Genomic DNA, 26,054 nt, shown 5'->3' with positions numbered 1-26,054 from the left:
CCGAGGGCTTGGCCTAGCTGGTGTGAGGTAGCAGGCCCCCTCCCAGCTCTCCACCTGGCTCCACGAAGGACGCCCCTGGTGAACTGCAGGAAGAACTTAAGGGCAGGAGAATTCTGGGGCTCCCCCACCTAGGAGATATCATGGCTGGAGTTGGGCGGAAGGGGGGCTGGGAGTCTTGAGCCTGGGTTCAAGGGGCCTCCTAGGAGTTTGGGGCTGAAGGTCCAAGCCCAGTCAAGCTCAGATGGATGATGCCACATCCTCTGGGGCAGAGATGGTAGGGGACAGGGCCGCCCCATTCTGCCTCTCAGCCGATCCACAGCTTCCCATCTGGCACCCAGAGGAGCCAGGGCCAGGGATGGCCTGGGTTGGACAGACTCAGAAAATGACAGTCGCTCTCCCAGAGGCTTGGAGCATATATTTTTTACTTGAAGAAACTAGAAAAGGCTCCTGAGGCCTCAAGGGACCCCATCCCCAGCTCTGAGCCCAGGCGTCCCTCTGCCTCTGTGTGATGCCCCAGGCTGGCCTCCTCCAGCACCCCCATCCAAGCAGCACCTTCAGCCCAAGAAGACAGCCTTCTCGATGCCATCCTCCATGTCCAGGTACTCCAGAGTGGAAGGATAGTGGGTGCATTCAAAGCGCTTGTGGTTCCGGATGTATTTCAGAAAGTCCGGAGCCCCAGGGAAGATGACGTTGTCAGCCAGGAGCACCGTCCCCTTCTGGAGGAGTCCGCTGTCCTGCAAAGGCACAAGAGGCGAGGGCGTCAGGTGGGCGAGCAGAGGCCCAGACAGGCTGGGGCAGGCAGAACTCACACCCGGCTCTTCAGACCCTGGTCATCTTTACACCACTTTTCTTCGGGACTTTCCTCACAAAGACCATCAGAGATCATTATCCCCATTCCACAGACAAGGAACTTGGGGCTGAGGGGGAAGAGGCTGGACCCTCATACAGACTCTGACCCCTCTCTACAGGGTCACCCTATTTAGTGGTTTCACAAGGCCTGGCGCATATGGCCAGGGTTGATAAAACGGTACCCACCTACATAAATGGGACCTGAGGGGCCAAATGGTGGTTCTCTGAGCCCGGAACAAATCTGCCTGCCTATCATTCCACCATTACGGCTTCAGTGTGGGCAGGAGCTGCCATCTTAATGGTGAGCTGATGCCTTTATGGACAGTCAGCTGAGGCCTGTACCAAAGGTCAGTAGGAGGAGAGTCCAGAGGGAAGGCTCCCCCACTGCTCCCCCCAAGTCAGGCACCAGCAGCGACCAAGGCATGACTGGCCAAGTGGACGTCGGCCCAGCTCGAGGACTCGGCCAGGGCTTAAATTTCCTAGGAATCCCAGAAAAGTAGAAATGGACCTCCCTCCCTGGGGGCTCAGAGATGTGCTTGCCAAGCTGAGCCAGGTGTCCCCCAGACTCTGAGGGAGCAGCTGTGGCCCCGAGATCTGGGATGATCCTTTACCGACTGTTCTTACAGCTGCCTCAGGAAATACCCATTTCTTAAAGCTAAAAGTCTCAAACTGGCGATGGATTGCCAGCAGAATGGGGAGCACAGCCGTTGGGAGCTCGTGGACAGCAGCCCACCTCCTCTCTGATCCTCCACATTGCCCATTGGGCAGGAAGAGCCAGCTACCCTCAGAGGACCCTGGAGGAGTGGGGTTCTGGCAGTGTTGCCCAGGGGATGTCTGTGACTGCAGGTGGCCCGTCTGGGGGTATGTGCGTGTGCGTGGGGGGCTCTGAGGCCCCTTCCAGCTGTGTGTGCTTCTGCTCCCTCCCTCTTCATGGGGGCAGCTCAGTGGCCGAGTTGAAGTCTGGCTTCAGATAGGAGCTGTGTGATGGCCTTGGAGAGAGGCTGGGGAGAGCACAGCAGCCTTGGAGACACAGAGGGAGGGGGTGACAGGAGCCAGAAGGTGCTCAAGACATCATTTAATGCAGACTCCCCATTTTATGGAGAAGGAAAAAACCAATTTGTACAAGGTCACCCAGAGAGTGAATGGTGGGGCCAGCATTTGAATTCAGACCCTCTGAGTCCAAAGCCTCTCCTTTGCCTCATGTTGTGTCCTCAGAGCTGAGCTAGGGAATCCCACCTCCATCACTCCCCAGCTGCGGGACCTTGGGCAAGTCACTTAAGCTCTTGGCCTCAGTTTTCTCATCTGCAAAATGGGGACAGAGGGGCAACACTCCAATAGAAATGGGGGCCTCTGAGCCATACCAAAGGATGCCCATGGGCGGCTGGCTGGCTTTGCTTTTACAAGTGCAGCATTATCTGTTCTGTAGTATTTTTATTTTTGCTAAAATTTCTCAATTACATTTTAATCTGGTTCAGGCCTTGCTACATGGTTGAGGCCTCTGCCTTGGATGATGGAGAGGTTGCCTCGGAGTCATGAGGACTTGAATTCAAGACCTGCCCCTCCAGTGGCTGGCTGTGTGACTCTGCTCTGCCCCGGTGGAGGGAATTTCCATGCTGGGAGTTGCCCACCCATCTCTCCCACTCCGACCCGTCCTTTATGCGGGTCTCCCCTCACCACGTTCTGCAGCTGCCTAGTGCCGCCCTTTCTGGTTTCTGGCTCATTACTCACTGCTCTCTTCCACAGCCCCGTCATACTGGCCCCTCGCTGACCCTCCCACTCCATACCTTTGCACTGGCTGTGCCTCATCCCTGGGTGCCGTCCCTCCTCACCTCGGCCTTGTGGCTTCTTTCAAATCCCATCTCCAGGTAGAAGCCTTTCCCTGTGCCCCTCCTGCTGGGGTCTTGCCCTCATCTGTTCCATTTACACTGGGTGTTTCTTGTTGTCTCCCCCACCAGACTGGGAGCCCTCTTTCTGTGTCTCAGCATCCCCAGAGCCTGCCCGCCTCTGTGCTTGTGGCAAGGGAAGCTCTTAGTTACCCAAGCCTTGAGTGAAGCCTAGCTCCCATCCTGAGAGGGTCCGGGGGGCATCCAGTCCAAACCAAAGTGTGAACTAGCTTGACTGCCCCCACCCCAACACACACACACACACACACACACACACACACACACACACACACTCACATACACACAAGGGTCTGGGCACAGGAAGCTCAAGTGAGGTCACTTGGGATGTGCCCAAGATCTGAAGGAATGAATAAGTGACTGAGGGAGGTGGGAGGCCATATGGGGGTCTACAAGTGTGCTGGAATATCAATGTTCCAGGAGAAATACTCAAAGGGATCATTCTAGAAAAGCCTGATGCAGACTGAGAGAAGGCTGGAGATGGAAGGGCAAGGGGTGCTGATGATCAGCATTTGGATCATAATGAGGAATTATGAAGGAAGACGCTCTCCCCTCCAAAGAAGGAACTGATGTGTAGAGGAGGGTCCACACACATCTCCGTCCCATGGTGACTTTCTCCAACACAGGAGGGAGACATCTCAGAACTCAATGTGTGACCAACAGAACAAATACCAAAAAAGAAAGAAAAGAGCCTTAGGAACTCTGCGCCACTGTGGAACCAGCAACCCCGGGCCCTGAGACCCCAGGACCCATGTCCTCCCCACCCATCCCCTCCCCCACAGGCAGCTTGTTTGGTTTGCTTTGGGATGCCGCCAATTTAGTTTGCCCAGCTACAACTACCTGAAATGGGGTTTGTTTGTTTTTTCTCACTGGGTGGAGGTTGGAGAGATAGAGGGTAGACTAGAACTTCTTCTTTTAAAGTGGAAATTTAAAAACTAAGTCACGAAGTGTTTCAGTGGCCCCTGGGGGGCTGTGAGGGCTCTCAACCAGAGATTCTCTCCCTCTGTTTACAAGAAGCCGCTAAAAGCTGGAGAGGCCTCCACCATCAGTACCCCGGCTCCTGCCCGCCACCCACCTGCCACGCTGGTTGCTCAGCCTGGGCCATCCGGTCAGATGCTGGTGAAGTGGTAAATCTCTGGGCCTGAGGATCAGGGGAGGGTCTTTGGGCCTCTCTGCTTGCATTTACTTCTTCTGGGGAGGGCTGGTTTATGTCTGGTTATGGCTGTCTTTGTTGCCTCACCCCCAGCCCGCCCAAGGAGCCCACCACCCAAAATGGTGCTTGGCCTGTATGGTGGAGATGGGATTAAGCCAGGAATCGAAATGATGGGGAAAGGCCTCATTTCTGACAGCAGCACAGAGCTGAGTCTGGTAGGTAAGGAGAGGGGGCCAGGGCCGGGGCAGGGGGAGCTGGAGAGCCTGTGCCCATGGGAACCAGAGGCTGGGAAGGCACATCATTCAGCCTCCTTTTGAATTAGAACCAACAGTTCTTGGGATAATTACCAGTTTGCCTTGCAGACTATTTAGAAAACCATCCATTTCCCAGAGAATGAATTACTGTATTTGCTTAGACGTGTTTTTCTATAAATACAGATGCACAGGAATCATTCCTCCGAAGGACACTGAAATCCCAGCCCCCGCCCCAGAGCTCCTTCCCCAGGGGGGCCACACTGGCTCTGGCAGGGGGACCTGTGGGCCGGGGACTTGCCGCTGTCAGAATAATTCACCCCCATCCACCACCCTCCTGCTACCAATTCTTTTTTTTTCTTTAGGTTTTTGCTAGGCAATGGGGTTAAGTGTCTTGCCCAAGGCCACACAGCTAGGTCATTATTAAGTGTCTGAGACTGGAATTGAACCCAGGTACTCCTGACTCCAGGGCCGGTGCTTTATCCACTACGCCACTATGCCACCCCCCCGCTACCAATTCTTAAAAAGATTATTAACAGCTGGCATTTCTAGTGAATGGTACAGTTTACAAGGAACTTTACCAAAATTATATCATTTGATCTTCACAATAATTTGAGGAGTTTGGGGCCATTATCTTCCCCTTTGACAGATGAGGAAACAGAGGCATGTGGGGGTGAAGAGACTTGCCCAGGGTCACGCTGCTAGTATCTGAGGCCAGGACAGGCTGCCGATTCCAGGCCGGTGCTCTGCCACTTGACCCTTGGCTGCCTCAGAACTTTCTCTTGCCAGGTTTTCTTCCCAGACTCTGCCTCCTATGTCCCTCCCAGCCCTCCCCTCCCTCCGGGTGAGCACCATCTTTCTACTGGATCCATTAGTGTGCATCCAAGCACTGAGAAAGCACTCAATAAGTCCTTGTTTTTCTCTTTTTCGTTTTGTTTTGGCAGGGCAATGGGGTTGAGTGACTTGTCCAGGGTCACACAGCTAGGTCATTATTAACTCAGGTCCTCCTGACTCCAGGGCCGGCTCTACCCACTGCACCACCTAGCCACCCCTTAATAAGCCCCTGTGGCCTTGATCTGCCGTGCTCCCCTCTGCCTCATGGCTGCAGGGATCTGGAGGTATTCCAAGTCCAACCTTGAGGAAACAGCCTGTTCCAGAGTCCTCCCAGGTCCACCCTTGGTACATATGATATAAAAGAATGGCTGGCTTAGGTTTTGTTTAATCTTTCCCAACAGGCCCTGGGCAAGGTCATCTTCTAGCCAAGCAGGTGGCCAAGTACTGGTACAAAGAGAGGCCAGAGTCATCTGCCAGCGGCATCACCCACACCCTGACAGCCAATCAGGTAACCCTACCAGGTGGGCACGGGGTAAAGACTGGGTGGGCCACAAAGAGAGCTTTTTCCTCACTTTACTACGTTTCTTTCTGACTTCCTTTTTTTAATTTTTTTTTTTAAGTTTTTTGCTAAGCAATGAGGTTAAGTGGTTTGCCCAAGGTCACACAGCTAGGTCATTATTAAGTGTCTGAGGCTGGATTTGAACTCAGGTCCTCCTGACTCCAGGACCGGTACTCTATCCACTGCACCACCTAGTTGCCCTTCTGACTTCTTTTTTAAAAGTTTGTTCTTTAAAAAAAAAAAAAGACCCAGTCAATGGTTTCTTCATTTGCTCAGTTAGCAGAAATAGGGATCACCCCCACTCCTCCCCGACCCTGGTATGCTGATCGAGCCTCCAATGAGCCTGCAGATGCCTCGTCTGGCCCTTCTCCCACCAACCTGACTTGAGCTACTAGTCCAAGATCATGAGCAAGTCCCTTCATTTCACATCTTCTAAATAAGGAGGGAAAGACCCCTGTCAGATCTGTCTCACACCCTCCTGGGAGAAAGGGCTTTCCAGCAGAGCTAGAGCCTGGCATTGTCCTTGTGATTGTTGTCATTGCTCCTGTGCCACTCTGACCAATCACCTTCCCTAAGTCTCACCCAGGCGCTGAGGGAAGGAAGCTACCTGGGAAGCCTTCAAAGTGGAAACCAAAGGCTGCCATCGTCACCATGGCTACCATCATGATCCACTGTTGGCTTTGGCTTGGAGCCTTTGATGCCATCTGACCTGGGTGCACATGAATAATTTTGTGCTTAGGGAGGACAAATAAACACTTGGTCATCACTGGAGAAAGATTTTATGAAATGAAGGAACTTCTTGATATGTTGGTCAATGGAGCTGCATCATCCTTGTACATTAAATTATCAATTATTTAGGTTGTTTTTTGGGGAAAGGTGGTAATGAATGTAAGGTGAGGCAGAATCAGAATGGGCTGAACTGTCCCTGAAAAATGCCATGGTTTATATATATATATATATATATATATATATATATATATATATATATATATATATATATATATATATATCAAGTGATCTCAACATTACTGTGTTGATGGAATATTTTAAACAGAGAAGAGTTTGCCACGTGGATGCCAAATCCTTTGGTGTTTACACCATCTTTGGCTCTATTTTATATATTTGCAGGATGTGAAAAGACCTTGAGTATGGAACTTGGGCTAAGTTTGCCGCGAACAGAGGCAGTATTGATGTGTTTTTTTGGGGTTTTTTTTTTTTAGGTTTTTGCAAGGCAATGGGGCTAAGTGGCTTGCCCAAGGCCACACAGAGGTAGTATCAATGTTATGGCAGGTTGTGCAATATTCTTTGAAAATTCAAGGGCATTCAATGCATTACCAATAGCAATCACAAAGCCTCCAAGAGTCAAACTCTCAGCCAGATTGGGGGGAGATACCCAGAAAGAGAAGAGTTCATGTTTTATTTAGGGGGAGACCTTGTAGGCACAGTGGAAAATACAAAATACATTCAGAGTAAGCATAAGCTAATTTTGGGGTGGAAAGGCACTGGCTGAGGAGGGATCAGGAAATGACAGGAAAAGGGCAGTCAACCTGCTCCCCCTCTTTCCTCGTCCCCCCTATTACTCTACCCTCTGTGATTCACAAAGAACTCTCCAAGCACTACCTCACTGGACCATCTCAACAACCATGGTGAGCCAGTTGCCAGATGGCTCACCATCTTTTCACTCACCTCCAGGAGCATGGTGTCCGGAAGATAACGGTTCTTCCAGTGGTCGATGAAGACCATATCGACCCTGTCGATTTCATACTTCTTCTTCAGTTGGGGGATGATTTCCTGTGTGGACCCTTTCAGTATAGAAATCTGAAAATACAGATGTTTTTGATTATCAATATCCTGAGAGCAGAAGGTTCTCACTCCACAGCTGGAAAGGAGCTAGCCCAACTCCTTTTTTTTTTTTTTTTTTTACAAAGGTGAAAACTGAGGCCTGGTCTTGCTCAGAGTCACAAAGACAGTGATGAACAGGCCAAGATTTGAGCCTGAGAGTTCCAAGGTTTGCTGGCCCTTCATCATGGGCCACATTATCAGTCCTGAGATGACCTTTTGTGAGAAGAGAGTATCTCCAGCTCCAGGGGAGAAAAGAGGTTCTGCTGAGAGGAAGAGACCAGGGCTAGGGTGCCAGGGAGAACATTGGTACTGGAGCCAGAGGGTCTGAGTTCTAATCCCGACTTGGCCACTCTCTACCCTTGTGCCTTTGGGCACATCTCGTCCCCTTTTAAGTCTTCCCTCTGCTGAGTAGCTCCAATTTATCTTGTTTAGCTTCTGGGGACACTTCTGGGGGGGATGGGGATGTGGAGCCAAGAAGGTCCTCAGGTGAATTCTCCCAACATAAATAATGTCTCAAATGGAATTCTTGAGCAGCAAAGACAACTAAGTCGGAATGAGACATTCTGTCCAAGCCAAGACAATTTAGGAGGTTGGGAGAATCTTGCATGTGGAGATAGAGGCTGGCCCAGAGCCGAGGTGGGTGACCCACCAGTGGAGGAGACAAAAGCAGCAGAAGTTTGGGGATCTCTCAAGACAGAGCCAGTAAGAGGGTGTGGTAATTGGTCAAAGAGAGATCGGAGGAGGCCCCTGTGCAAGCCATGGATGCAGGACTGGAGGCTGTTTGGCAATTCCACTGGGTGTGGAGAGGGTTAGGGTTAGGGTTAGTCTGAAGGAAGCAAGAGCCCTGAAGAGCAGGGTAAGAACCAAAGTATGGGCCAGGAAACCAGTGATGACACCCACTCTGCAGATATCCTCCCTTGGTGGCACCAAAAATGTCAAAATCTTCATTACTGGCTCTGAAAACAGCAGCTCAAAAAAGTTGGGGGTAGTGCCCCCCACATCCCTGCCACCTCCCCACTGGGAGCCCAACTCTAACTTCATCAAAATAAAAAAAAATAGGATGGAAAAATGGGCAAACAACAAAAAAAGAATCTGATCATAAAAAACTACTAAGGTGACAGGGAAAGAAAGCTCAAGACACAAATTCAGAAAAAAGGCAATGAGGTCAAAGCAGCTACAAATAAAGCCTCAAAGAAAAATGTAAATTAGACAAGAATTCTTGGAAGAGCCAAAAATGAGTTTCTAAATTCAATAAGAAAAGTAGAAGAAAGCTTAGGTTTAAAAAAGGAGAGTGAAGGAAGAAAATTATGAAAAGACAAAAGCTTGGAGAAAAAGGCACAAAAAAGAATAAAGAAAAATAACACCTTAAAAAAAAGAATTGCCAAATGGAAGAGGGGATACCAAACTTCAGCTAATGAAAATAATGCCTTAAAAATCAAATGGAAAATGGCCAAATGGAAAAAGAGAGGTACAAAAGCTCAAGGAAGATAATAATTTCTTAAAAATCAGAATTAGATAAGTGAAAACTAATGACTCCTTGAGACATGGTGAAAACTTGACTGAACCTAATTTTTGGCATGTTGTCTCTCTGCCTCACCTGGGAGCTCCTTGAAGGCAGGGACTATCCTTCACCTACCTTAGTGGCTCTGGTATCTGGCCAGAGCTTGGTGACTGACCTCATGTAAAATCAAGGGCTTGGCTAGCTGAGCTCTGAGGTCTCTCTCTCTCTCTGCTCTGACATCCCATACTCTAAAATCCCTTGTAACTCAGAAATCCTAAGAAGCAGCTGGTGGTTCAGTGGAGAGTTCTGGACCTAGAATCAGGAAGACCTGAGTTCGAATCCCTTTGTGACTGAGCAAGTCACTTCTCCATGGCTTCAATTTCCAACTGTAAAAAAGGGGCACACTGGAGAAGGAAATGGCAAATACGCCACTATTTTTGCCAAAAAACTCCAAATGGTATCACAAAGAATTGGGTATGACTGAACACCACTAAAAACTGTGAGTCCAGGGCTTGCAAATGAAATAGCCTAGTTGTGTGAACTCAGTTCATGGTTTGGCAAAGTGCCCCATAAACTAGGGAGATAAAGTTTCCCAAGGAATTGTCATTCTCTATGCCATCCCCTGGGGTTGGCATGGCCCATATTTCCTGAGCCACCAGGGAGGAGGCCTTTGTGATGTCTCCATACTACGCTGCTCCCTCCATGGGATGGAAGATTCAAGGGACTCCCATTATTCTGGATCAGAAGGTCTTACCCAGGCTTGGGCAGGATCCCTCTAGCATCATGAGGAAACCTTTGGATTCCTTCTCAGAAGAGTGGTTTCATAGAAGAAATACTAAATTTTAGTTAGAGGATGGTGAAAATAAAGATGGAACTTTTTTTTTAATCCAAGTTTAAGGAGTCCTTGAAATCTATCCCTGATGCCATGGTTAGATGTCCTCACTGAGGCCCAGTGAGGAAAAGGGGCTGGGCCAAGGCTCGAAGGCTGGGGGCTCTGGCTTCTTGTCCATCAGGATTCCTTCCCTTCCCTTTCTGGCCACACAGACCATACCTTCTCCTGAAGGCCGGCCAACTGGATCATCTGCTGGGCGATGGCTGCGAAGCTCTCATTGAACTCAATGGTGTAGAGGTGCCCGCCGGGGGGCAGCAGGCGGGCCATCCTCACGGCCGAATAGCCACAGTAAGTCCCCAGCTCCAACAGAACCTTGGGCTTGGTCTCCTCCACGACCTTGTCCACAATCTGACCTGAGAGGAAGGCAAGGGGGAAGGCTCAGTGGTAGCCTCAGGTCACAAGGGCAGAGGCTAGATATGAGGGAGAGGAAAGGCTGGGCTTCTTGGAGATGAGAGATAGTGAGCCCCCCATCCCTAGAGCTATCCAAGCCAGAGCAGGAGGATTCCTCTGCTGGGGATATAGAAGGAGGGTCCAGGGCTGGGGGACACAAGATGGGTCCTGAAGTGCCTTTCAACTCTGTGGGTCTGGGAGACCCACATGTTTTCCCATCTCCATGACCTTCATCATGCTGCTCCCTCCATCTGAAACACCCATCCTCTTTTGACAGGCTGAAATCCCATCCATTCTTTAACATCTCACCCAAATGGCAGCCCCTCCACAGAGCCTCCTGATTCCCAATGTAGTGAAGACCTCTGCATCCAGGCCCCTGCTATAGGAGCATGGACAAGGGGGGCATCAGGCTTACCCCAAATCTGTGTCCACTGTGGGACCACTGAGGGCAAGGAGGGCAAGCCCCACCCAACCTGACTTTGGACCTCCCCAGAGGGGGTCTTGTAGCTTTAGTCCTTCCTTTGCCTCCTTTGTCTCTGTTGGGAAGGGTTTCATACCTTTTGCCGCCCCCCCCCCCCCATCTGCAACCTGCAAGGTTGGTATTGTGACTGTGAACTCGGTTCATGGTTTTGCAAAGTGCCCCATAAATTAGGGAAATAAAGTTTCCCAAGGAATTGTCATTCTCTATGTCAACCCCAGGGGTTGGCATGACCCATTTACCCTAAGCCACCAAGAAGGAGGCCTTTGGGTCACCCCTATCCTAAGCTGTTCCTTCCATGGGACTGAAGATTCTGTGACTGTCTGGACTTCAGGATTTGAGGAGAACTTGGTCCAAGCCAAGGGAGGGGAGAAGCACCAGCAGGAAAACTGGAAGAAGGGGCCCTGTTGATTATGGACTGTCCTAGGTGCCGAGGCCATGGGGAGCTAACTACACACACCTGTGCAAATCTATACAGAGGAGGCCCAAAGGAATCACCACCACTGTTAGCAGTGGGGGAGCCTCCACAGGGGAGGTGGAGAAGAAGCCAGGCTCCAAGGTGAGAAGGGAGAGCCTTCCAGGTATTGTGGGAGTGGGGGCAATGGGTATAAAACCCCTCCCCATCACTAAGCCAGTCAAAGACAAAGAAGGCAAGGAACGGACCAAAGCAGTTCAGCAGAGCCTGATCGAACACACAAACCTGCCCCCTCTGCACCTGTGGCCTGGTCACCCTCCAGACCAAGGATGGGGGAGCTCCCCCTCCCCACCTAGGAGGCCTTGGTGTTCTACAAAGTTCCACTATCTGTGGATCGTCCCAGCTCAGGATGCCTTCCCTCACCACTTACATCTGATTATCTCATCTCCCCCAAGGGAATGTACGCTCTTGGAGGCCAGGGACAGTCCCCCGCAAACTGTAGAGGATTAATAGATGCCCTGAGCAGGAGGTGTCCAGCGCATGCCCCACCCAGCCAGCGCCCCACTCACCTTTGACATCCCCCACATTCATGGCCCACTCCTTCAGGTGGCAGTACTTATCGATGGTGTCCAGTATGCTCTGGGGATCGCCCACCGTCGCATTCTCCTTTACCCAGTTTAGGATCCTTTCCTCCTTGTTCGTGCCCATGATAAAGTTGGTGATAGTCACCAAGAAGCGGTCGTGCCAGATAAGAACCAGTAAGTCCCTGTACTTCCAGGCCAGGAGCAGCAGCAGCAGCAGCAGGGCGGCGGCGATCAGGGTGGCCTGGCTCTCTGACATCTGCGGAAACGACAGCAGCCTCAGCCCCTGCGGTGGCATGGCCGAGGGCCGGGAATGGGGGAGAGAGAAGAGGGAGAGGCAGGAAGAGACAGAGACATGTGAGAGGAGGCTGGAGTCCCCAGAGATCCCACAGCTGTCTAGGGGAGGATGAGGAGAACAGGGAGCATGGCCCAGCCAGGACTAGGGCTCAGGACGATGGGTCGAGTGGGTGCACCCCTCCCACTGTGGGAAATTTCCTTTGCCGAAGCAGATCCCCAACTTACTCTTCCAGATAAGTTAAAGAATTATTGCAATAGCCCAGGTGAGAGGAGATGGGGTCTGGGCTGGGAGGGAGGCCGAGAGAGAAGAGGGGTGTCACAAGTCACAGAGTGCCTGAATTTGGAGGTGGTTGGAAGAGGAGCCAGAAGTTCAGAGGGGACTCCAAGGTGGTGGCCTGGGTCTGGGACTAGAATAAGATAACAGAGTGCTGGTCTTGGAGGCTGGAGGACCTGGGTTCAAACCTTACTAGCTGTATAAACTTTGACTAAGTGATTCACCTCCCTTCCTCCTCCTCGTCTCTCTCTCCCCATCTCTATCTGCTGTCACTTTCTCCCCTCCCCTTTTCCTCTCTCTCTGCCTCAGTTTCCTCATCCTTAAAATGAGGGGATTCAATGTTTTCTAAGGATATAAGGTTCCCCCAGCTCTAATCCTATAATCTTGTAGAAGGACTGGTTTGAGATGAAATTCAAACCAGCTCCTCAAAGGGATTAGCCTGGCTCTGTCCAACTAGAGGAAGTTCTTGGGTGTCCCCTGCCTTCCGGGGGGCCTCAAAGCCTCTTAAAGTTTAGTTTCCCACAAATGCCAGCTCAAGCTCCCAGGCCCCCTCAAGTCAAATCAAGAAGCCTGGATTAGACACAAGTGACAGGCTGTCCCTGCCCTCAAGGAGCTTCCCTCTTCCTGGGGGAGGCAGCATAGACACAAAGATAAGTAAAGCAAGTTCTAAATAGGATAAATAGGAAGGAAGGAGGGGAGGCCCTGGATGAAGAACTGGGGAGGGGTTCCTGTGGGGCCTGGGAGGTCCGTGGTCAGTGTAGAGGAGAGCATGAGAAGGACAGTAAGAGAGGAAGTCCAGAGTTGAGAGATGGGGGGTCCAGCCAGGAGGCGGGGAGTGGGCATTGGGTGAGGACAGAGGAAAGGAGTGTGGGAGGTTGGGGGGCTGTAAAATCAAAACCAGGGTTTTATCTAATCCTGGAGGCCTTTCCTGTGCCATCCCCCATGACCTTGTGTTTCCTGAATGTTTGACGTCCATGTGTATGTGTGCGTCTGTAGATGCCTATAGATGACCTTCCTAAGGATGAGGTCATCTAAAAACAAATCTCTATGTTTTGTATCAACAATCATTGGATGGCGCCGACATCCCTGAGGGGGAAGATTCCCATCCTTTGGGGAGGTCTATGGCATGAGGCACAAAAGTCCTGAGTGGGGAGGGGGCATTCCTCCTAACAATGGAATTCTTTATAGCAAACTTGAAGATGAAGCCCATTTGGAGATGAGGGCCGCTCCCTCTGAGGCCAAGTGTTGGATCCTGCCTTCTGATGAGTCACTGGATAAAGGTCTCCCCCAACCTCCCCAAGACCCCCGGATCTGGTTTTCTAACCCGCTGGCATGCACGTGCAACCTGCAAGCTTAGATGGCGAGGGTAACCTAACTCGTTTTTTTAAAATTTATTTTTTATTCTCATTTTGTACAAATGTTTTTTTACATTAATAAAATATTCTTGTTTACAAGTAAACAAAATACCCCTCCCCCCATGAATATAGACTTGCATGGGTGATAAAGTAAAGGGGAGAGAAAAAAATTAAAATTAAAAAATAATAGTAATAATTGTAGGTATGGCCAGGTGGCCCAATGGATGAAGCACCAGCCCTGGAGCCACGAGCACCCAACCATATCCAGCCTCGTAAACCCAACAATCACCCAGCCATGTGACATGCAAGCCACCCGATCCCCACTGCCCTGCATAAACCAAAAAGAAGAAGAAAAAAAGACCCCAAATAAAATAAAATAGTAATAATAGTAGGGGTGGCTGGGTGGCAGACAGAGCATTGGCCCTTGAGCCAGGAGCATCCAGGTCCAACTCCGGCCCCAGACACCCAAAGATCACCCTGCTATGTGGCCCCAGGCAGGCCACCCAGCCCCACTTGCCCTGCACCCTCCCCCAAATAATAATAATAACAAAAAATGTGCTTGAGTCTTTGTTCCAACACCAACAACTCTGTCGCGGGTGGATCACATTCTTTATGATAAGTCCATCACAAAAGTTATTTCCATATTTTTCCACTGTTGCCATTGCTGATCGCAACTCCTTCCTTTCTTATTTCTCCACTACCATGTACTATGTTTTCTCTCTCCTTTCACTCTGACTCTGCTGTAGGGTCACTGAGTGGCGCAGCAGACAGATCCCTGGTCCTGGGGCCAAGAAGCCCTGAGCCCCCTATACCACCCCTTAGACCCAGAATCCACCTGGCCCTATGGTCCTGGACAGGCCATCCAATCCCAGCCCCTTGCAAGAAGTAAAAAAGAAAATGTGTTATATCTGACCACTGTCCCCCCCATGGTCCATCCTCTCCTCCTTTATTCACATCCCACCCCTTCCCCCTGCTCCCCCCTCCTTCTTACTCCAGATGTCTATACCCCATTGAGTATATTTGCTGTTTCCTCTCCTAGCCATCTCTGATGAGAGCAAAGGTTCCCTCATTCCCCCTTGCTTCCCCCCTTCCATATCATTGCAATAGCTCATTGTAATTAAAAAAAAATCTTATTATGTGAAATAGCTTGGACTATTCCCCCTCTCCTTTTTCTTTCCCATTCCATTTCCCTTTTCCTATTGACTCCATTTTTACACCATATTTTATCTTCGAATTCAGCTTTCTCCTGTGCTTCAACTATAAAAGCTCCCTCTACCTGCTCTATTAACTGAGATGGTTCATATGAATATTATCAGTATCATTTTTCTATACATGCAGTTCATCCTCATTAAGTCCCTCATATTGCCCCCCTCTCCTCCAATCTCCATGCTTCACCTGAGTCCTGTATCTGAAGATCAAACCTTCTGTTCAGCTCTGGCCATTCCAAAAGGAACCTTTGAAATTCCCCTGGTTCATTGAAAGTCCATCTTTTTCCCTGGAAGAGGACATTCAGCCTTGCTGGGTAGTTCATTCTTGGCTGCATTCTAAGCTCTTTTGCCTTCCAGTATATTGTATTCCAAGCCCTATGAGCTTCCAATGTAGTTGCTGCTAAGTCCTGTGTGATCCTGACTGCAGCTCCACGATATTTGAACTGTGTCCTTCTGGCTGCTTGTAATATTTTCTCTTTGACTTGGGAGTTCTGGAACTTGGCTATAATATTCCTAGGGGTTGGTTTTTTGGGATCTCTTTCTCGGGGGGATCGGTGGATTCTCTCCATTTCTATTTTGCCCACTGCTTCTAGAATATCAGGGCAATTTTCCTGTAGTAATTCATTGAAAATTATGTCAAGGCTCTTTTCCTGATCATGACTTTCAGGTATTCCAATAATTTTCAAATTATCTTTCCTAAGTCTGTTTTCCATATCAGTTGTTTTTTCAATGAGATATTTCACATGTTCTTCTAATTTTTCATTTTTTTGATTTTGAAGTATTGATTCCTGATTTCTGGTAAATTTATCAATCTCCCTGAATTCTATTCTTTGTCTGAAGGATTTGTTCTCCTCAGAGAGTTTTCTTATCTCTTTTTCCATCTGGCCAATTTTGCTTTTTAAAGCATTCTTCTCTCCTCCATAATGTTTTGAACTGTTTTATCCATTTGACCTAAGCTGGTTTTTAGCATGCTATTTTCTTCAGCATTTTTTTGGATTTCCTTGACTAAGCTGCTGACTTCATTTTCATGTTTTTCCTGCATCTCTCTCCTTTCTTTTCCCAGTTTTTCTTCCAACTCCCTCATTTGATTTTCAAAGTCTTTTTTGAGCTCTATCATAGCCTGAGCCCAATTTCTGTTTTTCTTGGAGTCTTTAGATGCAGGAGCTTGTGCTTCCTTATCTTCAGACTGAGTATTTTGATCCTTCTTGGGCTCATTTGCAAAATATTTCTCAATGGTCTTCCTCTTGTTTCTTTGCTTGTTCATTTTCCCAGCCTAAGCCTGTTTTTTTGGGTGCTTCCTGAGCTTTTGGGACACTCACACAAGGGTCTCAGTGTGTGAGGTTCTGTCCTCCCTCCTGGTCTGTGAATGACCATAAGTGCCCCCCTCTGCCATGGGGCCGAGGTGGGGGGGCCCTGTTGTTCTATGGGGGGGCCCAGACTGGGATCAGGATCTGAATGTGGTCAGAGCCCCAGAGTCCTGTTCCAGAGGCAGAGGACAGAGCTCTGCAGTCTCTCTTCACTCCCCTCCTTCAGCTCAATGGGCTCATGCCCTGGAGGCTCCTGCTTACCGGGCCTGCTTCTGTTCTTGGTACTGTGCTGGCCATGCCGCTCTCTGTGTGCCTTGAGGGCTGGGCTTCACGTGCTCACTCTGGCAGAGGTCCCCCGCTGTTCCCCCACTTTGTGCCCGGTGCTCCCTGGGGTGCAGCTCTGGAGACTTCCCTGCTGCTGTGAGCCTCGGCTCCCAGCGCCCTGGGGCTACCTCCGGTAGGCTGAAGTTCTTTCGCTCTGGCGGCCACCCCTCTGGTGGGCTGCCCCTTCGACCCCGGGGAGCAGAGCCTTTCTGCTCTTTTCCAGGTTACCTTGAGTAGGAGAACTGCCTCCCTGGGTCCCTTTGTGGCTTCTGTCTCTCGAAAGTTTAGTTAGAGTCCTTAGCTGGTGAGTTTTATCAGAGAGCTCCTAAGACTCGATCCCTTCTTGTCACCATCTTGGCTCTGCCCCCCTAACTCGTTTTTCTTAAGGCCAAACTCCGGCTAAGACATGTTAGTCTAATTCTGTTTGTTCCTCATTAGCCCAAACTGGAGGTTAACACACATTTGTTTAATTCTTCATTAGGGCCCAACTCCTGAAGGTCCTCCCAACTAGAACTGCTCCTCTTGTCTCTCTCTCCAAGGAATGAGGGCAGGGGCTGCCCCATCTTTGTACACAGCCCAGCTCACAGGGGTCACCAGGCAGAAAAGGTCTGACAGGATGAGATGGGCCAGCCTGGCCAAGGGGGCTTTCTCATGAGGCATGGGAGGGACAGGAAGAGTAAAGGGCTCAGATTGAACCCTGGCAGACTGAGGGTCTAAAAAGGTGAAAAAGCCCAGGGTCAGGTTCCCAGGGGTGCTGAGGGTGGGATGGAGAAAAGCAGGCAGCCAAGGCCAGGGGCTGCAGAGGCCCCCCTGCAGGTGCAGAGACTAGGGGATGCAATAATGTGAGGTCTTCTAGACAGGTTCATGGGGCGGGGGGAGAGAGAAAAGGAGGCTGGGAAGGGGCGCAGCAGAGATGGGCACTGACACTGGCCTGCCTCTGTCCACAACGTGCTTTATACTTCCTGTGTAAGCCATTAGATTTAAAATCAAAGGTCCTGAGTTCAATCTCTGGGCTTTGCATTCTGAGTTGACACGGTCACTATTTCCCGGGGGATCTTGGGTTTGTGACTTGGTTGCCATCAGCAAACTTCCCCTCACCGAGAGATCCTGCTCTCATCATAGGTCAAGGTCCATGTAGCACTCCAAGGATGGAATCCAAAGCTGGGAGCATCCTCCCTAGGTCCTAAAGAACCCTTGGTTGCTAGGGAACCAGGGAACCCCCCCCCCCCCCCCCGTGGTGGACGCTTTCTGACCCACTTACCTAGGTTAGGTTGCAAACTAAATTCTTTAGAAGAGGCTCCATTTTTGGCATCTAAATCACTGCCAGGCAGCCACATCCACCTGGGGGGGATTTCCTCCCCCAAAGACATCCATCCAACATGTCTAACATGATTATACATGTATGACTGAATTTAGATTATTTACTATCCTAGGACGGGGGCAGGGGAGAGTAGGAGGGAGAAAACTTTACAAAAATAAATGTTGGAAATTATCTTTACATATAATTGGAAAAAGAAATAAGTAAAAAATAAATTCAAAAAGATGGCCACCCCTCCTCAAGTGGATGCTGCCTCCAAATTCCAAGATTTAAGGTCTGCACAAATAACAAAGCATTGGTAGAGTATCCACGATGCAGGGGAGCAGCATGGCAGCTACAGAGAAGCCTTGGAGGCAGGGAGACGGGATCAAATCCTTCCTCGGATACCCATGGGTGGCTCTTTGGTCACTCTCTGGGCCTATTTCTTGCTCTGTAATATGTGGGGGTTTGACTCGATGCCTCTTCTAGCTCTAAAGCTTTAAACCTATGGGCCATGGCCCTGGTCCCCTGGGGTTCTATCCTAGCCACACTGGTTGCCTGGGTGTCTAAAGGATACAGAATTCAATCCAGTCTGACAAATGGCCGTAGACAAGGCCCTCCAAGGCCTTCCACAGGTGGCATCCCAGAGACACGAGGCCACCTGTCTAGTCTGTAGTGGACATGGGTTGGGCTTCGAGGGTGAGCCCCTCTGGACCCCTCTGGGCTGAGGGACCACGGAGCTTGTTGCAAGTCTCCATGTGAAACATGAGAAGGGGATTTTAAGAAGGACACTGAAAAGCTGGGGGGCAGCTCAGAAGCTGAAAGAGCTCCAGACTGTCCCAGAAAGGATCATTTGTAGGAGTCGGGGATGTTCAGCCTGTAGAGAAGACTTGGGAACAACCCAGTGCTGTCTGAGGAGGCGGGGCGAGCTTGGTTGGCCTTCGAGGTTCCCTCCCGGGGGAGAGAATTGGAGCAATGGGGTGGGGGTGAGGGAAGCAACTGAGGCACATACCACACACACATACACACACACACCATACAAACATACCAATACACACAAACACAGATACACACACACACACACACACACACACACACACACACACACACACACACACACACCTAACAGAAAACCATCCAAACAGTAGAGAAACATGGGCTAAGCAGAGATGGCAATCCCACAGCCTGGCCCAAGGTGAGGGCTAAGAGGAGGCAGGGAAGGAGCTGAGCTCTTTTGTTCTTTTTCCAAAGCTCAAGCTGCGTTTTCTTCCCTGGTCTAACCTTGTCTGTATTCGGTTGTATTTGCATCCCCAGCATCTGACCCAGAGCTTGGCCAGTCGACTGACTTCTAGCAATGTGCAGGGGCCATCAGAGGCAGCTTTACGGCATGGCACCCTGACTGGCGAGTGTGTGGTTAGGGTCTGCCTTCCTGGAGTCCTGCCTCTGACTCAGACCGGGAGGGTGGCTGGGCGCAAGTCATTCGGGTATACTGTGGATCTCTCTGAACTTCCGTCTCTCCATCTGTAAAAGGGCCAGAAGCTGCTCACCCAAATTTCCATAAAGGGTTGGGTGCAGACTTTGACCCCCTCCTATCGAGGAAAGTTATTACCCCTGGCTAGATGGTTAATCACCAGATTATGGCCTTTCTGAGAGAGCCCAGCACAGCCCCCTGCCTGGCAAGGCCCTGCATGTTACTGTGTCACAAGTTTGGGGACAGCCAGGCAGCAATGTGCCACATAACAGTAGATTAAAGGGTTGGGGCTGGGTGGGGGGGCAGGGGCTTGGAAAGAGGATTCTGGGCACAACTGATGGATGTCACTGGGCCACTACAACCACACCACCACCAATAGGTGTCTTCAAATATCTGAATGTCCACTCATGGAAGAAGCAATAACTCTAGCGGACAAGTTGTGTTCGGCTTGGAAGCCTCCGTGTTACTGCTGCATGGCCCTTAGGGGACCCCAGAAGCCATCATTCAGCCAACGCTTATTACAGTGACCCATGCTGTTACAACTCCCTCCCTGATGGCTCCTCTTCTGGCTCCTTTGTTGGATCATACCTTGGAACCACAGGTGCCCCACAGGGCTCGGGCCTGGGCCCTCTTCTCCTCAGCTCCCACAGACCGAATGACCATCTCTGTGCCACTGATCTACCTTTTCTGCCTGATCTCTCTCATCTCCAACCGGATGTCTAGTTATATGTCCAAAACGGAACTCATCATGTTCCTCCCTAAACCCTCCCCCCCAACCTCTCTAGGATTGTTGTAGCAACATCATCTTCCCAGTTTCTGAGACTCACAACTGAGGCATCATCCTTGACCCTTCACAATCTCTCTTTTGCTATATTCAATCTTTTGCCAAGTTCCATTGATTCTACCTTCTCAACTTTCCTCCAATCCATTCCCTTCTCTCCTCTGCCCCTGCCCCCACCCTGGTGTGGACCCTCCTCCCCTCACTGCTGGTGGGTCTGCTGCCTCCAGATCTCCCGACTCAGCCCATCCTCCATTTGGTCACCTGAAGGAGTTTCTTAAATGGCTCCCTATGGCCTCCAGGAGCAAATGCAAAATGCTCTGGTTGACATCTAAAGTCCATCATGTCCTACCCCTTCCTAGTTTCCCAATCTTACCGCCCCTGCCTGGCCCCCCTACTCTGGAATGCAGTGCCCCTGGCCTGACTGTTTCACAAACAAGAACATCTCTCAGCTCTGGGCATTTTCTTGGAGGGTCCCTTATGTCTGGCAGGGTCTCCCCTGGCTTCAAGCTTCTGCTAAACTCTCCCCTCCTAAGGGCAGCTAGGTGGCACAGTGGATAGAGCACAGACCGTGGAGTCAGGAGGACCTGAGTTCAAATCCAGCCTCAGACAATAACTACACAGCTGTGTGACCTTGGGTAAGCCACTTAACCCCATTGCCTTGTGAAAACCTAAAAACAAAAATCTCCCCTCCTAAAGGGAGTCTTCTCCTCTTTACCTTGTCCAGAGCTGCTCTGTAAACCTGTGCTCACATGCTGTCTCTCCATTAGATCGGAAGCTTCCCGAGGGCAGGTTCGTCCTTTGCCTTTCTTTTATCCCTGGGCTTAGCTCAGGGTCTGGACCCTAGTAGGAGCTTTAGTGAAGTGACCCCTTCTCTCAGGGAGGCAACATGCAGAGGTAACAGTATCTACAAAACAACAACAAAGACCAAAGACACAAAAGAACTGGTAGAGGAAGAAGGCAACAAACAGGACAGAACCAGCTTCCCAATGAGCCGATTCCTTCCATCACAGATTGGCCGCCGGGGCCCCCCAGCCGGGGCACTCACACTCTGGCTGACTCCATCTCGGAGGTCCCTTCCAGCTCCTGTGCTTGTGTGTCCCCAGGAACCACCAGTGTTTTGCACCGTCTTGCTGGGCAATGGCCCAGTCTTCCCCGGGGCTCATATGAGATGGTGCCCAGCCCCCACTACAGCACAGCGGGTGGTCTCATCCACTACAGTAACTTGATGTCCTTGGCTAAGAGATGCTGCAATTTTGCCATTGTAATAAAAGGATGTGGCCCCTTCCCCTTGTCTCCTGCCTCACCTCTCCCCACACTCCCCTTTTCTCCCTTGGCTGCTCCCCCTTCTTCTCCACCCCTCCCACAGCTCCTTGCATTCAGCCTGACCTCCTGTCCTTGGTCCTGGCTGATGCTTTGTCTCTCCCAGAGGTCAGTCCAGGCTCTCAGACCTGACCAGTCACCAGAGGCATTTACCCAGAAGGGGGTCCTTCCCCATCCCTTTGTTTGGCTCCTGAAGGCAAGATCACCAGGGGCTCCCATCCTGCCCAGGGATGTGTTTTCCTAATTCAACTGTTTAACACGTTGTTCCCTTGTGGAGCACAGATTTCCCCCTTGAAGGGCCATCTTTTCACTTTTCACCATGGACTGGCATTTACTTAAAATAATACTGTCCTGGGGTAAGAACACTGGCATTGCAGTCTTCGAATTCCAAATCTGCTACTTATTGCCTCTGACCTCCGTTTCCTCCACTAGTAAACATGGGGGTTGGACTAGGCAGGAAGTCCCTCCAGAGTCTAGGGCTGGGCTCCAGGGATCTGATCCAGGGGCCTCCAGGGGCCGCCCGTCCCTGGCTTAGGGAGGACTCTTCACTCAGCCCAGTGAGGAAGGAAAAGTCCTGGACTGGGGCATCAGTCGTCTCTGGGTGCCCCCCATCTCTGTTTCTCTGTCTCTTTCTCTTTCCTTCCAACTCCCGGGGGGATGACCCTTCTCTTCCTCTGATCATTAACTTAATCCAGCCAAGGTTTGGGGAAAGAGGGCACAGAATGTTCTCAGTGGCTCCACCCAGGCCCCTGGCCTAACCCAACAAAAGGGAGAATGAAGGCCTCCCAGAACTTTCCTTCCAATCCTGCCTCTGACACTCCTCACTGGATTGCCACTGGCAAGCCTCAGTATAAAACACAACACAGGCTTGCCCAAGCTCCCTCTCTCCTTACCTTCTTACTTCTTCCTCTCTCCCCCTCTCTACTCACCTAACTACCAACCACCTTCCCAAATTCCTTATTTAGCTGCCTACTTATCTACCTTCCAACTTACACGTCTATCTGCATACTGAAGAAATCAACAATTGATTCTATTCTCACTACAGATTAGAGAAATGCAAATCAAAACAACTCCGGGGTACCTCCTCCCACCTATCAGATGGGCCAATATGACAAAGGTGGAAAATGATAAATGCCGTGGGAGATTTGGGAGAGCTGGGGCTCTAAGGCACTGTTGGTGGAGTTGGGAACTGCCCCAACCATTCAGAACACTCTGGAACTATGTCCAAAGGGTTCTAGAAATGCATACTTTTGATCCAGCAGTACCACTACTAGGTCTGTATCCCAACAAGATCAAAAGAAGGGAAAAAGACCCACGTGTATAAAAATATTCATAGCAGTTCTTTTTGTGGGGGCAAAGAATTAGAAATAGAGGGGATGCTCATCCATTGGGGAAGGGCTGAACACATTGGTTATATGATTATGATATATTATATATATGATTATGATAAAATATTATTGCACTAAGAAATGATGAGAGGATGATTTCTGAAAAACCTGGAAAGACTGGTAGGAACTGATGCAAAGTGAAGTGAGCAGAACCAGGGGAAAGTTGTACATAGTAAAAAGCAACATTGTACAGGGAAGAATTGTGAAAGACTTTGCTATTCTCAGTATACAGTGACCTGAGACAATCCCAAGGGACTCATGATAACGGACGCTATCTGCTGCTAGAGTCTTCTTGTACAAAATGACTAATGTTTTACATGATTGGACATGCATATAAACTAAACAGGACTATTTACCATCTCAGGGAGGGAGAGAAGAGGGAGAGAGAGAATTTGGAATTCAAAACTTAAAAAAAATGTTAAAAATTGTTTTAGCATGTAATTGGGGGAGGAAATAAAATATAATTTTAAAAAAGTATAGGAAGAGGTGGAAAAATGGATTCTCTTCTGTAACTGGCTCCATTTTGTATTACTGTCCCATTTGTTAAGTCCTATTTCTCTACTCTTGAGTTAAGTTCAGGAATGCAGTTGTCCCTCAAGGTGTGGTTGAAAGGAAAGGTTGTTAGGACTCCCATCATCAGGCCTGGGACATCAGCTTGCTGTCCTTAATCTCTACCCAGCCTGACCCAGCACCATCCCCTAAAGCAAAGTCTCTGTCCTTGTCTGTTCTTGATCCAGTCTCCACCACAGGGACAAGACCAGTGGGTCTGAGCCACCCGAGGATGACTCAAAGAGGCCCATAGTCCCATAAAACAAAGGCTATTCCTTAACTGTCAGGGAGGGGCTTACTTAGCCATACCTACTTTTCTCAGGATTGTAATGTTCTCCAACTTCTTGGACTCCTTCCTTTCTTATGTGTCAATAAAGCAACCCCCTTCTCATTGAAGTGATCTGCTGGGGAACAATTATATACCCTGCTGGGAGGTTGTGCCAGGCCATTACCTCCCTCCCAACCAATCTCCCAACTTGCTTATCTCCTATCCTACTTTCTTATCTCCCTCCTCTTCTTCCTCCATTCCAGGACAGTGATGAGGACCAAAAGAGACCCCAGAGGGAAAGGTTCCTTTTCCACCTGAAAAGTTAGCTCCCTTCCCATTTGGTTGGCTCCTCCCACAACTCCAGGCTAGTCATGTCATTTTGTCTCTGGGTCCACTCCTGCCTCACCCAACTTTATCACCACCCCCTGCAGGGAAGGGCCTTTTATACCCACTTCTTTTCAGTCTCCTTTGTTCCCCCATTAGAAAAGAAGTTCCTTGAGCAGGAACTGTCTTTCTTTTTTGTTTGTATTGGTATTTCCAGCCCTTGGCACACTGACTGGTAGGCAGTAGGTGCTTAATAAATGCTTGTTGCTTTCACTGCCTCTCCCTAGGCCTTGGGAGAAAAGTGTGCAGTCAAAGATCATAGGTAAAGAGTACCCCATGGAAAGGTCCCAGTGCAGGCCCCTCTTCCCTGATGAAGGGGATTCAGAAAATTTTAATGTCCCTCAAAGAAGGTATAATGAAGGAGACCAATATTCTGAAATGTGCCAAGTGCAGGTTCATCAGGTCAGATCAGAATTAGGGTGCTGGGGCTCCCTCTCCCAATAACAGGGATTTTGGGGGTTAATCTTAGCTCTGCTTCAGTTGAAGGTTTGTCTTAAGAGGCTGGTGGAGGAGGAAGAGGATGGATGGATGATACAGCCAAGGTGACAGTTCAATTTATCACTGTACACACACACCCAGGAAAAATCTATTTTTGAAGCACCGGTTATTAAAAATACAGATTTAAGGCTGTTGGCTTTCTGAAAACAAATCCCAGATTTCACATAAATATGTTAACCACTCATTTCTCACCTGCTTTGGCTCAAATTCTATCATTCTCTCCCTTCAGTATCATTTTTATCATCCCACAGATCCTTGTAAATTGAAAATATGCCATTGGACTCCATCAGGCTTGACCGACCCGCCACTCCAGGACCCATTCTGGAGAGGGGCTCCTAGTCCCAGGACCCAGGCGTTCTTTGCTCCCCAGATCTCAGAAAGTCAGTGGGGGTTCTGCCTCATTATTTTGTTTTTTAGATAAAGGGAACAAGATGTAAGAAAAGTGCCACATGAAGTTACTTGGGGTCTGAGCTTATTTGGGGATATCTGAGCAGGGTGCTGGCTGACGGCACCTCCTCAGATAAGTCACAAAGAGAGCAGGCCCTGGGCATAAGGGTGGAGAGGTCAGAGAGTCAAGGACCAAGGGATGGCATGAGGCCCTCTGATGTTACCCAGAGCGCAAGAGAGGGTGGATGCCAACCCATGTCCTCTGACCCACCCAGGGCCAACACTCTTTTTATGGTCTAACCCATGAGGGTACAGGGACTAAGGTGGCTGCCAGCATCCTCCTCTAGAGGTGAAAGAAGAGACGCAAAGGATGCAAAGGTCAAATTCTTCAAATTCCCAGGATGGTGCCATCATGGCAGAACCATCCTGGGAAACGAGGAGACAGGGCCCAGCAGCAGCAAGAGAGAAACTGAGGACAGCAGATCAGCTGACAGTTCTACGGAACACTTGCTCTCTCCATCTCTCTTTTTTTCTCTCCATCTTCTTTCCTCTTTCCACCCTCCTCACCTTTCTCTCTCCCTTCCCCATTTCTCTCTCTCCTCTCTCTTTCCCTCTCCCTCTCTATTATCCACCTTTCTTTTTATATTGTCACAAAACTTTCCTTTACTCAAAACCCACAATCCTTCGGGAAAGTGGGAGGCATTGGTCTCTGACCCCAGCACCTTACACTTCACATTTGGTGAATTGAATTTTTAACCACAAATGATTCATGTCCAAGATCAGTAACTGAATTCTATAGGAAGTGTGTGAAGTGAATTCATCTAAGACCTCCGTGAGGTGGATGCATAGTATTTATTCCTATTTCAGAGATGAGGAAACTGAGGCTCATGGCAGTAAACCACTGGGCCAGAAGGGTCTGAGGTAGGATTCAAGTGGGGGTCTTAGGATTTCAAGGACTTATGATCCCTGATGCTGATAAGAAGAGGAGATGTGGAGGAGGGGAGGGACAGAGCATTGATTAAACCCCTACTGTATAATGGGCACTATATTACACTATTTCCAAATAGTATCACCTCTGATACAACTTTGTGAGGCAGGTACTGTTATCACATTTTACAGTTGAGGAAACTGAGGCAGACAGGTGAAGTGACTTACCCAGAGTCATTCAACTAGTGTCTGAGGTTGGATCAGAACTCAGGTCTTCCGGATTCTGAACCACTGAGGGTTCAGATTGTTCTGTTTGGGCAAATGAAGCAGAAAGTGGCCATAGGGTGAGGGCAGCAAGCTGGCACAGTGGATA

General features: G+C 49.6%; 1 protein-coding gene and 1 long non-coding RNA gene across 4 annotated transcripts in view; one reads left to right on the top strand and one right to left on the bottom strand.

The window, feature by feature from the left end:
• Positions 1–395: 395 nt before the first annotated feature.
• Positions 396–26,054, bottom strand: part of COMT (catechol-O-methyltransferase) — a 43,332-nt gene continuing 17,673 nt past the window's right edge. For 2 of the 3 annotated variants that reach the window (XM_074206503.1, XM_074206502.1), the window contains exons 2-5: positions 11,635–11,905; positions 9,942–10,135; positions 7,234–7,365; positions 396–734 (exon numbers count right to left, since the gene is read on the bottom strand). In XM_074206503.1, the coding sequence (XP_074062604.1) occupies positions 555–734; positions 7,234–7,365; positions 9,942–10,135; positions 11,635–11,905 (777 nt within the window). In that variant the 3' untranslated portion in view covers positions 396–554. Of the gene's footprint in view, positions 735–7,233; positions 7,366–9,941; positions 10,136–11,634; positions 11,906–20,675; positions 20,781–26,054 lie in introns of those variants that run through there. The other variant, XM_074206504.1, reaches the window with a different exon arrangement.
• Positions 4,002–6,387, top strand: LOC141498141 (uncharacterized). Its single transcript, XR_012471569.1, has 3 exons — positions 4,002–4,118; positions 5,390–5,496; positions 6,124–6,387. It is a non-coding gene; the product is annotated as an uncharacterized LOC141498141 (long non-coding RNA).

Source organism: Macrotis lagotis, chromosome X (genome assembly GCF_037893015.1).
Source record: "Macrotis lagotis isolate mMagLag1 chromosome X, bilby.v1.9.chrom.fasta, whole genome shotgun sequence".
NCBI classification, from domain to species: domain Eukaryota; kingdom Metazoa; phylum Chordata; class Mammalia; order Peramelemorphia; family Peramelidae; genus Macrotis; species Macrotis lagotis.
The sequence above is the reverse complement of the archived record's forward strand: the minus strand, read 5'-3'. Positions and strand labels throughout refer to the sequence as shown.